Source organism: Gobius niger (assembly GCF_951799975.1).
Source record: "Gobius niger genome assembly, chromosome: 4".
In the NCBI taxonomy this organism is placed as follows: domain Eukaryota; kingdom Metazoa; phylum Chordata; class Actinopteri; order Gobiiformes; family Gobiidae; genus Gobius; species Gobius niger.
Window position 1 is genome coordinate 15,434,802 of NC_136855.1, and position 17,939 is coordinate 15,452,740.

General features: G+C 40.9%; 1 protein-coding gene across 1 annotated transcript; it reads right to left on the reverse strand.

The window, feature by feature from the left end:
* Positions 1 to 2,272: 2,272 nt before the first annotated feature.
* On the reverse strand, positions 2,273 to 5,542 carry pcdh20 (protocadherin 20; the record flags this gene model as incomplete). Its single annotated transcript, XM_079555791.1, has 2 exons — positions 5,368 to 5,542; positions 2,273 to 4,897 (listed from the first exon to the last, which is right to left on the reverse strand). The coding sequence occupies exons 1-2, from the start codon at positions 5,413 to 5,415 to the stop codon at positions 2,273 to 2,275; spliced, it is 2,673 nt and encodes an 890-aa protein (XP_079411917.1). The 5' UTR covers positions 5,416 to 5,542.
* Between the last annotated feature and the right edge of the window lie 12,397 nt (positions 5,543 to 17,939).

Sequence of the window (17,939 nt, forward strand, 5' to 3'; positions counted from 1 at the left end):
AAATCCACCCATCAATGTCAAATCACTCATAAGTTTTGCAGCACACGCTGTATCGTGAAAGGCCCTGGTTAAGGAATTATAAGTGTCTTTACACCTCACATTGCATTGTTGCTCCTAACCATGTGAGCTGCTACAACAGTAAGTGAATTTCTAACCACTTTAGTGAGTTGTAATAAGGGCTTGACATTAACTGCTTACCATGTAGCTAGTCTTTTTCAAAAGTTACTGGCCACATGTCTTTTTATTTGTTTGTTTATTTTACTTTCCTCCAATTTCCCCCATATTTTAATTTATAATAAAATATGGGTGACCGTGGCGCAGTGCAGATGGTAGAGCAGGTCGTCTGACGTTGGCAATGTTAATCCCTGCTTCCCCAAGTGCATTCTGTTGTTGTGTCCTTGGGCAAAGCACTTCACCCACCTTTCCTCCAGTGTCTGCACACTGGTGTATGAACGAGAGTGTGAATGAGTGACAGGTTCCTTGATGTAAAGCGCTTTGAGTGACCATTTACCATAATGAAAGCCTGGATGTTTATATGTTGGTTAGATTATGAAGCACAAGCAAAAGGCTCGGCTTAGAACAAGTGCACCACCTCTTTTTGTTTTTCTTCTTCTCATGCAAACCACGCATCTGCCAGTGACAATGTTAAGCCCTGGCTTTAGAATCATTCATTGCCAAAAAATCTTGAGAACACTGTCCAAGACCACTGTTTAAAGTTGCTCTCATGTACCAATAACTGAGGTCATTTTTATACCCAATTCTGAATGCTTCTGGTAATACTGTTACTGGTGCTTGTTCCACCATGTTCCAGCACAACAAAGTATTGTGTCACCTACTGAAGACAAAGTATTTCCATCCAATACATACAGATAAAATCCAATATATTATAAAAAAATATAACATCTTTAATAGTTACTTTGATTTTCCTTCACAAACACAAAGCATCGTCCACAGTCACATTGAGATCTTACAAAGGAGTATTCAGTTTTGCTGACATCAAAGGTCTTCACATAGTTTTGAAAAATGACTGATTGTGTGTACCTGCGTGGCATTTAAAGGTGGCTAATGACTATTCTGAAGCATTTGCAGAGAGAAAGCAGGAGATCTGGTTACTAACGATGGGACAAAGACATTATTGACAAAACACCTCCCTCCTAACTCGCGCAAATGGACCTTTAGCGGAGTGTGTTTTTCCATTACATTCAGGAAGTCGCCAATGAGCTGACTTAAATGCTTTGCAGAGGTATCAAGAGCATAGTTTTCTTTTGACAATCCCCATAACAATTGACTGTACTTTGACATTGAATCTTTCAGGATTAGCACTAGATTTCACCTCTTCAACTGCCTTTCTATATTTCCTGAGCAGTGTTAACGATATACATTAAGGTTGTAGGTATTGTCACGGCATTCCTGTGTTTATATATGGCAGGGTCTTTAACAATGGGTCGTATTCTCCATGGTCTCAAAGCTGAAAATAGACTCTTGAAATGTTTTATACCTCTTGAGTCAATGCAAAAGTTGAATATAAAGTTGTAAAAGATTATTTACAGTATTTACATTGAACTTCATACACACTTTTGACTTCGCAAGACAGTTATTATTATCATAAGTATTTCATTTTGCTTCTTGAATGGGGAGCACTCTGGACAAAAAACAGACATAAAGAACCATATGAGGCTATAGTTACAATAACCTCAATAGGTCAAAACATGGAATTTCATATTTGCCCTGTTAGAGTCATTAGCACTGGTTAGCTTTTTTATGTATGTTTATTTGTTTCATGTTTCTATTAATAAAATAATATAAGGCATAAGGCATAATTTTGTACACCTTCAGACCAGACTTGACAAAAATATCTTAAACAGAAGTTCTCAAGCCGTCTTCTGTACTAGGTGATCTAATGTTGAGGTTATTTCACCTTTCCTAAAGAGCCTTTGTCAGCAACTTACAATAATATGGCAGCTGTCTGGTCTTATATATGTAGTAGCTTGGCGCTTTAAGATTATTAGTTGCTGACAAAGTCTTTTAAGGTGAGAGCTGAAATGTCCTTCAACACTAAAACAACCCAGTACCTAGCTCAAGAACTCATCTGAGAGCTGAACTGAGAGCTAACACAAACAATATCTTACATTTTATATTCATTAAAATGCATCTAATATAATAACTGTATTGCCAAGCACCAATAAACAACATTTTGTATAAATTACACTTTGTACAGTGAGTCGTGTAAACATTCATGTAAACAGCAGGGATATTTGGATATTGTTGGACATCAAAGATTTGAAATTTGCCTGATTTTTCTGTTCACAACATGCACCGATTCGTGATTCATTTTCAACGGAATTTCTGTCTCTGACTTTTTCTTCTTTCTGTGTCTTTTGAACCTTTTACAGCATATATACGACGTGAGCATCACGACTAAAAGAAACAGCCCGAGACATGTTGCAGACAGTGCTATTAACACCGGCTGACAGGGGAACAGTTCATATCTCTCGGGCCCGTCCTTCATTTGACCAATATACCAGGGTTTTTCCTCGATCTCAATGTCCGCCTCCCTGGTCAGCAAGCTTTGGATGTAGCTCTCATTGCTCACTGTTTCATTCACAAAAAAGTTAACCATCACTGTGGAATAGAGGGGCTCTGGCTGTCCGTGATCGCTGACCTTCACCAGTAAACTGCACAGACCCCGATTACTCAGTTCGCGCTTCAGTGTGATATTTCCAGTTTGGGCGTCAATGGCGAAGGATCCCGGTTCGCCACCTTTTCGCTTGATGATGCTATAAGCAATGACAGCGTTCATACCGGTATCCTTATCCACAGCATACACTTCGGTAATAGAAGTCCCGGGTAATGTACTCGGCAGAACTAGCATATAGGATTGATTGGATTGCGGGAAAAGGACAATTGGCGGATTGTCATTTACATCCAGTAGTAAAACGGTCACCATGGTAACACTAGACAGCGGCGGTTCGCCACCATCCACAGCTTCGACCCACAGCTGATAGGTCCCTTGCTGCTCTCTGTCCAGCGAAGTTTTGGCTCTCAAAATACCACGTCCCGTGTCGATCATGAAAATATCGGTACCGTTTAAAATCGACAACGCGACCCAGCCGTTCTCCCCAGCGTCCGCATCCGTAACGGACAACACCCCGATCTCGCCGTATCCCGGGAAATTCTCCGGCACGAAGAAAGTAAAATCTTTGTTGATGAAACGCGGGCTGTTGTCGTTGCGGTCTTGGACCGTGAGCATTACGGTTGCAATAGACTCTCTCCTCGGCGTCCCCTGGTCCAGCGCTCTCACAATGAAACGGTAGGTCTCCTTCTGTTCACGGTCCAGCGATGTGGTGACTGTCAGGACACCCGTAACCCGATCAAGTTCGAAGATCCCAGGCGCGTCCCCTCCCAGAAGATAGATGACCTCACCTCTGCTATCGCTATCCTGATCCGTGGCCTGGAATTGCGTTAGAAACGTATTGGGCGGGTTGTTTTCGTCGATGGTGAGCTCAACGATAGACTGCTGAAACACCGGGGCATTGTCATTCTCATCCACAATTTGAATTTTTAAAAGGGCCTTGATTACCAGCCCTTGTGAATTATTAGCAACGATAATTAGGTCGAACTCTTGGGTTGTTTCATAGTCCAGTGCTTCTGTGGTTTCCAATAAGTATTCATTTTTAATCAGCTGGTAGGGGCTTAGCCGAAATGGGCCACTCCCCTCCAGATGGCAGTCCACATTTTGATTTGAACCGACATTTTTGATTGTATAAAAAGCGATGGGTGAAAACGATGGCTCTGACTCTTTCAGATAAACAACTCCGTCTTTCTCTGGCGCGATGTATCTCGTTGTTATGGCAGGAGGTCCACGGAGCATTTTGATAACGTTGAGAGTCACAGTGGCAACAGCTGGGATGCAACCAGGCCCATTGGCTAATACAGTCACTTTGTAGTGCGGGGCAGTGCCAGTGTCTATTTTGCCCGCTAGCTTGATGACGCCTGTGTATGTGTCCAAATGGAACAAGCTCCTAGTCTCTCTTGGCACACGCTCACTGTACGCGTAGCTGATCTGAGCATTAGCGCCAAGATCAGGGTCATAAGCGTGCAGTCTCGCTAACGGTGCCCCCTTGCTTGTATTCCCATGGACAGTAATGTTCAAGTGGGATTCAGTGAACTTGGGACAGTTGTCATTGACGTCTAAAATTTGGATTTTCAACGTTGCCGCCCCGAGTAGAGGAGGCGTCCCACCGTCTTCTGCTATAATATCTGTGATGTACTCTGCTTGTGTTTCTCTGTCCAGTGCTTCGGTCACGATGAGGAACGGCGTCAACTCCCCTCCGTCGTTCTCCTCGACATCCAGAGTGAAGACCCCGAAGTCATTAACCAGCCAGTACGTCTGCACCCCGTGGAGACCCAGGTCGGGGTCAACCGCCGATTGCTCTACCGCGTAACGGGCATTGATGGGCGAATTTTCCGGGACATTCAAAACAATCTCATCCACTGGGAACTTTGGCCTGTTGTCGTTCACATCCTCAATAACTATTTTGACTTTGATGAGCTGGAAGTACTGTTGGGGCAGCACGAGCACGTCCAAAGACAGGACACAGGCTTTGATGTCCAAGTTGTCGGGGCACAAGGCTTCCCTGTCTATCTCCGTGGCAGATGTGTAAAGATCCCCGGTGGTATTATTTAGGGTCATGTACTGCTCACTGACCTTCTTTTGAGCAACGTTGAATGAAAAGGGGGGCTCGGCATTAAAATCCAAGTTTAAGTCGACTCCGATGGCCCCTATAAAGGTCCCACGTGGTAATCCCTCCTTTATCTTATAGATGAGCTCTGTTGCTTTGTTGAAATTTCCCAAACAGATCAGGGGGCCGGTGTAGAGCAGGAGGATGCACAGGCCCTGGAAGTATTAAACAAACAATACTTTTTAGTCACTGTTTTGAGCTTTAGACGAAATAGAATGGACTACGATTATACATACATTATTAACATTGCTTTACAATTACTGAATAATAGAGGCGTCTTTTGTTTTTATACATACTGTACAAACATGCCTAGCCTATACAACTGCGCTATATTTTGGTTAGAAGGCTATCTGGAACACCCTAATTCTAATTCAAACACAATTTCAGTTTGGAGACAATAAAAACGTGATGTGTGGCAATTAAATGGAAGATAAAGAAAAATAGACATACTCAGAAAAAGATTTAAAAAAAAAAAGGCTATTTCAGTAGTAATATCAGTAGCTGGGTATGCTGTGAAAGTTTCCACTTAATGTGAGTTGAAGAAGCCACTTTGGAAGCCACTAACACAGCATCCACATGAGATTTTATAAACAGGTATCTAAAAAAAAAAAAGTACAAAACTTACCCATATGCCCCCCCTTTTGCTAAGGCAGGGATGTTTTCTGTTGATCATGTTTGTGTCTGTCCGCTCTTCTCCTCTTACAGCAGGAAGCTCCTCCGCTGTAGCCGCTGTAGCCGCTGGTGTTTAGTTAAGCCAGGCATGTTGTTGAGAGCAGAGCCGCGCGGATCTCCGTAGAGTTCAGTGCCTTATTGCTGTCTGAGTTGAACCAGTCATTCATCCCCAGTGCCGTCTCTGGACACTCCCCTCACATGCAAATGAGGCCCTAATGCTGACCAATGGGAGGCGTGGTGCCGCTTGGGAAATCGAGTTCAAGCCATACAGAGTCCCCCCCCCCCGCCACACACACACATACACACACACAGCTGATCCAGGCTCACAGCGGAGGCACCTGCTCAGACACGCCCACTGACAGAGCATACCTGACCGTGGTGGAGGGAAAGTGAAGTTTGGTAAGACACGTTAAGAAACTGCGCTCCACAGATAACTTCAGCTTATGATTTGTGGTGTTCCGGCCTTGCGTGCTGATAAATTGGATTTCCATGTTGCAATAGGGTTCTGGAAGATAGTACTTAACCGGCCTATTTATGACAACAGAATAAAAATAAATAAATCACTCAGCACTTTAGTCTATTACACAATGCATTAACCTCTTAGCCTGAACCGACTGCGTTTTTTCCAGTTTGGTATCACCCAAATCTAAAAGCTTCTCAACTGGAGAGCAACAGTGTAATGCCTCACTTGAAAGCCTACAAAAGGTCTTAATGTTAAATGTTTTCATCACCTTTTCATGACTTTTTGCTGCTTTTTCATTGCTGTTTTTTGACGTGTTTTCGCCATGTTTTCGTCACTTTTTTTGCTGCGTTTTCATCCTCGTTTTCGTCGCTATTTTGATGCTTTTAAAAAAAATGTTTTTAAAGCTTTTAGCTGTTGGGTCAAACCACAACACTCCGGGGGAATCCTGCCCAGACACGTGGAGACCATGCAAACTCCTCACTGAAATACCCACATGATATAGCTATCGCACCTGGCCTTCTCGCTTGGCTAACCACTCAAGCACTATGCTGTTTTTTGAGATATTTCCGTTTCGTGCACAGTTCTTGTTTAATTCCATCGCAACATTTCCATAGCTCAAGCGCTTTGTGATCGGTATGCAGTTGCCAACACATTTTCTTTATTAAATATCAGCAGAAATACAATTATGATGCTTTTGTCAAAACAACTACAAAAAGCTGGTTAACTGCGGTGCTAATATGGCTTTATGTTAAGACGTATCCAGGACCTAAATTTCCACTATAACAGTAACAGAGATTATCATTCAGACAGTCAGAGGTGATCTTGTGATAATAAGAGTAGCAGTGGCGGTGGATTGAGCCCTTAACTAAACCAACCCTCTCTAATCCCCATGTGTGCTAAATGCCAGGCCAGCTGTTGACTGGGATTGGAAGCATACTGCGCACAGAAAATGACTGATTGAGTGTCTCTGCCAAAGGGAGGACCGCACACTGTCACACACATACAAGAATTTTCTGTCAACGGCTCGGACTGAGGCCTTGGCTTACATCACAAACAGACGCAAGACTGAGGCCGTAAAGTGCGAGCATTCACAAGAGCCAAATAAGCTTCTCAAAATTAGTACAAATGAGAGTGAAAAAGATGGTTGGAATTCACTCAGATGTCATTCACCAATAACAAATGACAAACATGCATCATTGTTGAAGGGCTCTTTTCGGAGAAGCAGTGTTTCCTATTAGAAGATGGCATCAAAGGAGGTACAGCAGTGTCTAGTTATCTCCCTCAGAGTCTTTAAACGGTAAAGGAAGTATTCACAAATGTAACTTATTATTATTATTATTATATTATTATTAACTTATTATCTTCATATTTTCTAATTTTGGGAATAGTTTGGCTCATTTCATAGTCATATTGCATATGTTTCTTTTTGAGTATACTAGTCACCAATGAGGCGTATCCACCTATGTTTGGTGAGCAATTACTGCACAAAGTAGTCTGTATACTGTTTGTACTATGGCGTCAAGGGTGCAGTAAAATCCATTGTATTCAGTTCTCAGGATAATGGCCATGTTCACAATGAAAAGCAAATTATATAACAAGACGCTAGGGTGTAGTAGTAATATTTAAAACACTTAAAAACCAGTGTTATAAAATGGACAAAAGTTGTAGAGAGAGTTGGAATAGAGAGGAGTCTAAGAAGGATATGAGTTTTAAGAATCCGTCAAAGGTGGTAAGGTGTATTTGAGTGTCTTTAAAAACACCACACAAAGGTTATGTATAATCACTAACATCAGACACAGCCGAACAGAATATGTTTTCAATCTGCGTTTATTGATTTTTTTTTGCCAATATACTAGTTCAGCAACAGTATTTACAAGTTCTGATTTGTTGAGCTTGTTATTGTTTGTTGTGCCCGTTGCAACAAGTCGCACACTATTACTGGAGGATGTAATATGAATGCAATCTTGCCTGAGGACATGACAATAAATGCCCTGATTATGATCTGTAACTGTCAAAAATTCTCTGTGGGTTTGGACTTAACAAACTGTGCCTCTGCTATTCCTGTAGTGCACACTTACAGGAAGAGTAGAGTTTTTGGGGGTTATTATTAATAATAAGTACATAAATAAATACATCAACTTTATCTGTTATGAGGTAAATGTGTTGGAACATTTGGTTCTCTATCGTATCGAGACGATCTCTCCAGCCAGTTACAATATGTTATATAATATAATGTCTCTTCACTCAGAGAACCATTGTTACATACTGTAACCGTATTGATCTAGTTTCTGAGAAAATATGTCTCCTTAGAGTTGGAGGCACTATCTGCATTCAGAGAAGTTGATATTTGGGTTTAAAGTTAGGACAAAGTGAAAACAGGAAATGTGTTATTTCCTCAAAAACACATAAAAAAAATGCACCAAACTCTGTAAACATGTAATATAGTGTACAGGATTGGTCCTGGAACAAGAGAATGTCAATGACACCATTTCAATAATACCGCAGCGGTGGCGCAGCGGTTAGTGCTCGTGCCTCACAGCTCGAAGGTCCCGGGGGGCGATTCCCACCTGGACGGGGCCTTTCTGTGTGGAGTTTGCATGTTCTCCCCGTGTCTGCGTAGGTTAGTGGTAGGTTACAAAAACATGTGCAATAGGTTAATCCTCCAGCCAGGTGTTTCTGACCACCAGCCTGACTCCACATCATGGAGATGGGTCCCCGAGCGCCGGCCACTGCTGGCAGCTCACTGCTCCTACAGGTCGCCCCATGCGATACTGAGGATGGGTCAAATGCAGAGAACTCATTTCTCTACAGAGATTAATACAGTATCAGATTTAGATTTAGATTTAAATAGAACCTTATTATACTAAATCTACTCAGATAACAGACAGTTTTTAGGAAACCTCCCTTACACTTTCAAAACTCCCATTCAACTCCAAATTAGAGCTAGTTCAGGCACTTGAACCTCAGGGAACAAATTTTAGCAGTTGAGCTTGATGCAAAATATGTTGACATACTTTGTCTATGCAGCTTAAGGCAACTCAGGTTGAGTTGAGATTGCAGTCTATACACAATAGACCCTTATAATGCTTATTTGATGTTTTAAATAAGCATTATACAGCTACAGTTAGTTATGTATATATATATACACATACATACAGAAACAAATTATGACATTTTTGGACTCATTCAGGCGACATATAAATTTAAACATCAGGTTTCTCAAGACAGCATCCAAAGTGTTCACTCGGCACTTGTCCATTGGGGCTTTTTAAATAAAATTCTTAATGCATCATTGATTTTGGAAACACAGATGTGGGGTGTACAGAGGTGAGCAGTAGGCTCGAAAAAAAGCTAATTTCACCTATACCGATCAGGAAGAAAATTTCTATGATTAATGTTCGCTTGTGCATACAGCATCCGAAATTAGCGATATATGTCCTCATCATCGGTCAAACGATCAGTTATGATGTGACCGAGACATCACATACGTTCAAGATATTCCTTCCTTCTTTGTCCGACAGATCATTATTACACTTTTGGTGGAGTTGTATTTCACATCTTCCATATTATGTACAAATAAATGATAAATCAAGTTGTAGACAGTGCTGTCAGTCTGTTTATTTTGAACAAGCACAATCAGCCTTCACAGCACCCTCCCTGTTAACCTGATATCTGCAAGCTTAGAGTTAGGTTTAGGTTTATCCATTATGCATATCCAAATCTCAAAGCATATTGACAGGAGATCTTACAGCCTACATGTCAGTGTGATACTTCATTTGAAAGCCAAAACTTTCAAGTTTCGAAAACTATGTGTGAGATCTGTGTGAGTGGAGCACAACTTACATGACATTTGTCGCTCCTAACCGTAATCATAACGCTAACCTTTGACCCTAACCCTAGCCCTCTGATCTGGGGGGACGGCAAGTAGCAGGTTAACATCTACATTGCTTCACTGAGCTCGTCAGTTTCAGTGCTCAAACGGCCTCTGCTTCATTTCATAATAGTTATTCTATCCATTCCTTCTGTGCCAGATATGATACTACCATAAACAGAGCTGTGGATATTTCAATAGCAAGATTTAAACATCCATAAGGGCCCCATCAGATTTTCATTATAGTCCGTTATTTTTCCTCTAGGCAGTACAACCTTCTCCAACAGTATTTTTCTGTAGAACCTATATGCTGGACACTGAGCAGAGGTTTGTTCAATGCAGTGAAACTTCTCTCTCTAACAACCTCCCCTGGTATCCTTCAGTACTTGAGCGAGTATGCCAATCACCTCCATTGCTGAAGTTGCTGTATTTAATTTGTACCTTTCAGACAAGTAGTATCATCTGGCCACCCCCACACAAGCCATGCTTTATAAAACATACTCGATCAGATAGGAAAAGACTTTACTGATCTCACAAAGGAGACATTTGCTTGCCAGATCAGCACTCAAGAACAGGGTGTTGACTGGAAAACGTGCAATCCAGACAGGATAATGTGCAAACAAGTAGTAGTAAATGGAGGTAGTGAGGTGACAGTTGTGGGGATGAAGTTCCAGGCTAACTCAGCGGTTGTCCTGAGAGGCACTTTTTGCAAAACATCTTCAAATATGCATTGGAAGACAGCAGTAGAGCGCTCTTGCTGCAGAGAGCGTGGGAAAACAGCAGCACAGCCAGTAAATTATATTTGGAGTCGCGCTGAGGTGCTCCCTGACAGGTATGTCAAAACACAGGACCCCTGCACATGATGCAATACAAGCAGAGGTGAAACATGCTTGAGCCAATGTGTTGTCTTCAGCTCGTAAACTATTCATATTAGTGTACTGTATTATTCCCGTCTTGTCTTCGTAGTAAATAATGTTATAATGCATTCAACCATTTTACTAATATCCTCATTTTCTGACCTCTGTTGCTGGAGTACTATCCAATGTACTGACACTAATATATACAGTAAGTGTTGTACAAAGATGTCAACCATGTCAGTGTAAAAAATTAGCAACCCCACAAAAAGCCCCTGAAGGTCTTGCCGGGCCATGCCTCTGTATTACTTTGTCTCTTTAATTACATCGTTTGCTGTGGAGACTGGGAGAGATGAGGCTGTGTAATCAGGGGCCAGATTTGCCAACAGATGTCCTGTTAACCTTGGGCCTTTCTTTTAATCAAAGACCACTAAGCTCCTGTGATAGCCATGAGACAGCTCCAGCGCTCCACTCACGCCTGCTAAGTCAAATGGATATGACCATGCAGATTAGCAGACATATAGTGAAGTGCTCGCAAAGTTCTGGTGAGTCATCCAACACAATGTACAACCGCTGCATCCTACGTCTTTTATCTGTTATAGTATATATATAATACAAGAAGGCCATGTCTTTGTTATAATGAAAATAAAGCGAAGCGAAAAAAGGATGCAATACTATCATTAAAGTCACCCTAAAGAACAGTAGTTACAGAGGAAGAAGCAGGAGTCATGGTAAAAATGTTGCCATAAGAAGTATATCACTTGCACATGCATTAGTCTCTATAATAGTTGGGGACAGAAACTGCAGCCCTGGGGTAGACTGACAATCTGCACCATTGGCCTTTCCGACCACCACAAGTCAGACACACACCACATTAGTGTATGTGTAAGATATGTAAGTGTCTTCCTCAAGCACTTGCAAGCACAGAAGTCGAACCACCACTTTTTGACAATAACTTTCAGTAGTAGATGAACTGGACTACTGAGAACTTCACACTTCACACATGAATTGCAATGTCTTCAACTGCCGTCCGGTGCCAAAGAAATAGAATTATTTGTTGTGAAATACTTCTGTATGCAGCATAATCACTGTCCGTGTCCATATGCCAATTTCTGAACCATTTGATCAGCAACATGTTTTCGGTGACTCACACACGAGGCCCACACATTAGTCAGAAATGCGACTCTCACTATGAATTAATCTGCGCAATTTGACAAGAGCCAGAACCAGAGCAGTGCATTATGGTCCTTTTGAGCAGCTGGACCTTATACAGTCAAAGCACAGCTGTGTTATTGGGACCGATGTAATGTGTGGAGTTGTGCCTGCCGCCAAATCAGCGCTGTTAAAATGATTTATTTCCCTACAGTGATTCGATCAATCAAGCACAGCTCCTGCGTATGTCATTAAACGGTAATGGCGACACAAATAGGACATGGACTTTTTCATTAACAGCAAATGCAGGAATACACAAGAGTTAGATTATGAAAAATCAACCTCTCTTCTCCTACACATAGTTATGCATCCCACAAACTCAAACAAAAAGAGATAGTATCCAACTATACCCAACTATATCAAAAAAAGGTAAACAGGTCTACATTTTTGCCTTTCTTTCCTTTGTGGAGCATCCTCTACATTTCAGAGTAAATACAAATCAAGATGGCTGGCTGAGGCGTTAAGTGAAATGAAAGTGTATGACACCTCACCACCACAGCTTTACTTTCTCCCTCCACGGACGCTTCACAACTGCACACATTGTCTTTCAAAACAACTTTCTGAGTCATATTTGCCATCTACATCTCAGCCTTGAATCCCATATAAATGTTTTTTTTCTTTCTCAACTGTGACGCAAGTTGAGTGAAGAAACCTTGCAGTCTTTCTTTGGTTTGTGTCTAAAGCGACATTTTCCAGCTCACTTCACTCTGGTGTAACGGCTCAAGGCAGCTCCCCAGTCTCTTAAAAACACTTCAGTATCAACTCGAGCTCTCAAGCAAACTAACACTATGAACACGTTTGTGTGTGTTGTGGGCCTGGGGTTAAACTGTTTTTGTTGATGTTGCTTCTACCTATCTTTACTTACCAATTAGAACAACACAGGTAAAGCATGTAGTTGGCATTTGTTGCATGTGCATTAAAGCAGAGATGTAATTGCGCTGTCACTGCCATCTACTGGTGGGAAACTGAATAATGAGAATGCCCATTTCCCCCTCCCTTTCCCCCTCCCTTTCCCCCTTTCTCCCTTTTTTGAAGATATGTATTGTAAGTGATGGAAAGCCATAGTTGCATTGTCAAAGCAATCTACAATTCTAGTATGTTTCTTATGATATGTTTAAACCGTTAACTAATAAAGTTTTTTTTTTTTTTGGAAGCCAAATAAAAACTCATAGAAATGTTTACATTTATTTATTTTTATTTATTTATTGGTTTATTTGGTAGGGACAGTGCAAGTTAATGAACAAGCCACACCGGATTGTAGCCTTGGGCTAATTTCCATCCGTCGTCCCCCATGCGCACGCACTCTCAAACACATTCTCATTCATCCTGGCCTATTGTACATGTTTTTAGTGGCAGGGGAAACCAGAGTACCCAGAGGAAACCTACGCAGACACGGGGAGAACATGCAAACATCTCGTTTATTTCAGCATTTTCAGCAGAACTCTGAGGCACACCTGCGTGCCGTCTCACTCACTTTGACAGCCCCGCCGGGGTCTTCAAAACATTTTTATTCTACTTTTATACATAACTATAAAGTGGAAGAGAGCTATGTTTTAAAGTTACTTGTGAAGTTTTCGCTGGACAGTTAGTAACCAAGATTAAAGGGACTACAGTTTAAAAATATCAAAATTATGCATTTTCCTCCCCCTACATGTTCCAACAATGTCCTAATGTGTAGAACTAGCTCAGACCTGTTCACCACAACTGCCTCTAAAATCCTGCACTGTCACTCAAAAACATGTTACTTCGGGTCCGAATTGCCTTCATGCACGAGCTTAATATAGAAGCTGCAGTTACATGTATGACCTGAGGTGGCAGTAGTGAGTATATAATGGCGAACTTGCATCTAGCCCCTTTAACATCCTAATAGGTCATTAATAGTACATTTATTCATAGCCAACCCTAAACCTAGCCCTCACCTTTACCCTCACCCTAACCCTAAAATGTTTACTAATGCTTATTAATACTTAATGAGCACACTGTAATCTTCTACCGAGAAGCCCAAAGCCTTTGGGGAGATTCTGGGACAGGGCTGGAGAGCTACGATAGCATCTTAAAGAAAACAGTGGTTGTGCTGGATTTTATAGTTATTGCTTACTAAATAACTTTCTTTTGACCATTTTCTTAATGGCAGGGGTTTATTTGAGCATGACATTTTATACCTCTGTGTAATAGACTGGACTGAATGACTAAAAGCCGCTCCAGTTTATGAAATATAAAAGTGCATACCTGAAATGGCCGGGATGAAAGCTCTTTACAGACGTCAGATGATTTGTCATTTTACTGGGGGCCCTATTTTCCATCAAAAAATTTCACAAAAGAGAGAGATGTTTAAATTGTCGCCAGCTTGCAGTTGCATGAAGCCAATTTTGGTTCAAAATGGAGCTGTCCTGGCGTAATATTACCCCAGCCTCTGCTAAAAGTCCATTCCTAATAACCAGAAAACATCTCTCCTCTCTCCCTTCTCACGCTGTGTCCCCTTTCCTGGTCAGTCGATAAAGAAGCATTTCTGCACCAATCTTTATTTATTTATGAATTCATATATTCATTATTTTGGTACATTCTGCTGGTAACTTTAATCTGACAATTTGGTAAGAAAAGTTAATATGTTTCACACTCAAATTTTGTTCAGGAGTGTGTTCAGACATGTTTGTGGCTCTTATGTTAAAATGGAGTCAGGGCTCGAGTCTTTAAGGATTTATTCAAATTCAAGCAGAGAATTATACATTTGCAAGTTTTTTCTAATTTATGGTCATTTTATTTGCAATAGTTTGGAGACAGTTACCCCAGACATTTTTCTTTTTTTCTTTAAAATGGACCATGTACAATTATAACATAAATGTTGTCATTTGATGCATTGTACCTGAGGCTATTTTTCATCTGGCAAGGCAAGGCAACTTTATTTATACTGCACATTTCGTGCACAAGGCAACTCAATGCACCTATCTGCAGTCCCTGGCAGGGGACTGACAACCCATAACAAAAAACAAGTCGAGATTCAAAAGACCAGGGGTTGACATTACAGATTCAATAAAAACCCTTCGCCCTCGCCATATACAACCAGAAAAGACACATCAACAACACGAATACAAACAATAAATTGTTTGCAGTGGGCCAATGGTCATGTTTCTTTTTGATTGGTGGGCAGCTGTAGGGGTGGGACTTCAGCTTTAAAAACCCTGTGCACCTTTATTCTCCCTCTCATGATTCTGTTTGGTCTTGTCCACCAGGTCAGTTACAGCAGTCATCCTTACTGAATTTACGTGTTCACAGTAATACTAAAATATTACTATTATAAATGTAGCTATTTGTATTTATTTGCATACCTTAGATATGCTGATTGTAAATGGCAACCATCTGATTCTTCTGTTTACTCTTGTCCACCAGGAGTCCAGGTCTGAAGGCAGCTGCTCCGCTGGGACGGCGTGTGGGGTGCCGGGGTCGTAGCACCTGACCAGCGCAGAGACCAGGAGCCATGTTGTGGAATAGGCCAATTACTTGGAAAACTGCTGGGGAACACCAAGAAGCCTGGGTGACTGAGTGGTTGGTGGTGGGAGGTGCCGATACGCAGATTGGAAGCCTTGCTTCCTTGTCAATCTGCCCCAGGGCAGCTGTGGCTACAAAAGTAGCTCAACACCACCAAGTATGGAGTGAATGAATAATGCAATGTAAAGCGTCTTTGAGGGTACAGAAAAGCACTGTATGCGTGCATTATTATTATTTTTGTCACTTAAAAAATATGAAGCTATGTTTTAAGAGAGTAACCAACTCAATCAACAAATGTAAAAGATGTGCCTACTCAAAAGTGGTATGAAAATAAATATCAAAAACAGAATTACTAATGAAAGAAATATTATGATGCTTTAAACAAAGGACGAAATTAAAAAGGAGGTCAGTAACTCACTATGCACCATATTTTACTGAACATTTCAGATTTAGGCGTGTGAGAATGTGCCTGTAAAAGCATAATATCCTACATTATTCTCGCCTTTCTAAACTTCTTTACACACCTTAACCGTGGTATATGAGGTAGTAAGTAAATATGCAGATGTCAAGAAAACGTCTTGGACTGAGTTGAAGACGCCAGAAAAGTAATAACAGATTTTTTTAAATGTTATTTTAGTTCCCTTATTACCGCTATTTTCACTACACACATTCAATACTCTTTTCTCCTCTATCTAAAAGCTGTACCATGTTAGCCGTTGCTGTGCTGATGGAGACAGCATCTTTCATTGCAAACAGGTGGCTCAGTGCGATGTATGCCCCTCACAGCTGCAGAAAAGGAGATTACTGACCAGCCATCGCCCGTAATGAAGTTTCTATCGATTGGTCCACACCAGGTTCTTGTTTCTACCAGCAGGCTGCGTAACTATTTCAGCGCCTCTGGTTGTGATGTGAGTATTGGATTAAAAAAACAAGTTAAGATTATAATAGACTAAAAATCACAGTATTTTTGAGCTCAAGTGTTGGTTATTTCTGATTCATTTTTGCCCATGTCTAACATGATGCAGTTTCAAATGTATGCATTTTGCACAGTGAAAACAAGAGAGGGGAAAACTTACAACCTTGCTGATGTGTAAAGACTTAGTAACAATTATCTGATGGTGGCAATTTGATTTTTAACAAGTAAAATTAACTATCTGGTGATGTGAACAAAAAGTTTAACACTTTAGACTGGCATTATTTTTAGGGCATTCTGTGTCACCTCCAATACAAGCATCAAAGAGTTCCACAAGAAATTCTCTTTTAGCGCGTTTATAGTCAAACAACCTTCAAATACGCAAGAAAAAAAAAAAACATTTGGTAGTATGAAATAATTTGTTGGAAGCTGAACCGTTCAATATCATGGTTATCATAGTTATAAATGTTCAGAGGAGCACTAATTGAATTGAGAGCAATGGAATAAGGTCTGCAGTTGCAGAAAGGTCTTTTTACACGGTGTTATCAAAGAGTATTCCATGTACAAGATTTTTAAGATAGGATCTCGCAATGGAAAAATTCACTTGCTACTTCAATGCTCAATGTCCAGTACAATGTCTTATTACTCCAATCAAGTAATAGTAACTAGATGTTACGGTTGGAGTAGTTGAATGAGGAAATGGGACCCAAACACAAAAACTGCCACAAAATAAATTTAATGGAGAAATCCTAGGTAAAAATACAAATGGAAAACAAACCCAAAACTCAAGCAGGAGCAGACACGCCGGAACAGACACACACGGACAGACATGAACTCCAACAAAGACAATGATATGACAAAGACAAGGGAAAACACAGGGGTCTAAATACACAAGGAACAGGGAACAGGTGAAACACATTAGGGCGGGGCAGGTAGTCGACACAGGGGAAGCAAAGCAAAACCACAAGGACAGAACAGACAAGTCAAAATAAAACACTAAGGACAAGAACAGACTCGAACACTAAACAAAATCAATGGAACAGAACACAAATGGACAGAACCATGACACTAGAGGTATCCCATACGGTGAATACAAAGCTTTAACGGGCAAAGGTGAATACAGTATATACATATAAATAATAATTCAATTGAAAAACATTGCTGTCAATAATTGATGTAATTAAATGAGACCTCAACTGTCTGAAACCATTGCTCTATTATTTTCCTAACTTGTGAGCTGTACTCATTGCACAACATCTAAATGGGATAAATCATTGCATTTGCTAATAATGTTCTTGTTGCTTATGGTTTGTCTTGCATTTGTGATGTCATATACGACACTGCACCATCTGCCTCGAATCACACTGCTGTGCTGGTTATGTCGGATTTTGCGTTTGGGTTGATCTCTGGATGTCTCGCTCTGTCAACAAGACATCTCATAAAAACAGCCGCCTGTTTCCACGTTGTAATGCGCTCGTCTCTGGCTGTCATGTTCCGTGTGTTTCCGTGTATTACGAGTTATCCCGAAGGTTTTTGTTAAGGGACGGAGGCACTGCTGCTTTGGTTTGTGTTCTTGATACGTTCTTTGGGATACAAATACCACGTAACAAAGTTGTTTTGGGCTCTATAAACCGCCACAATCGATTTCATATAAAAACAACCAAGATGAGCTTAAACTGCAGACTTTCAGCTTTAATTTGAGAGTATTTACATCCAAATCAGATGA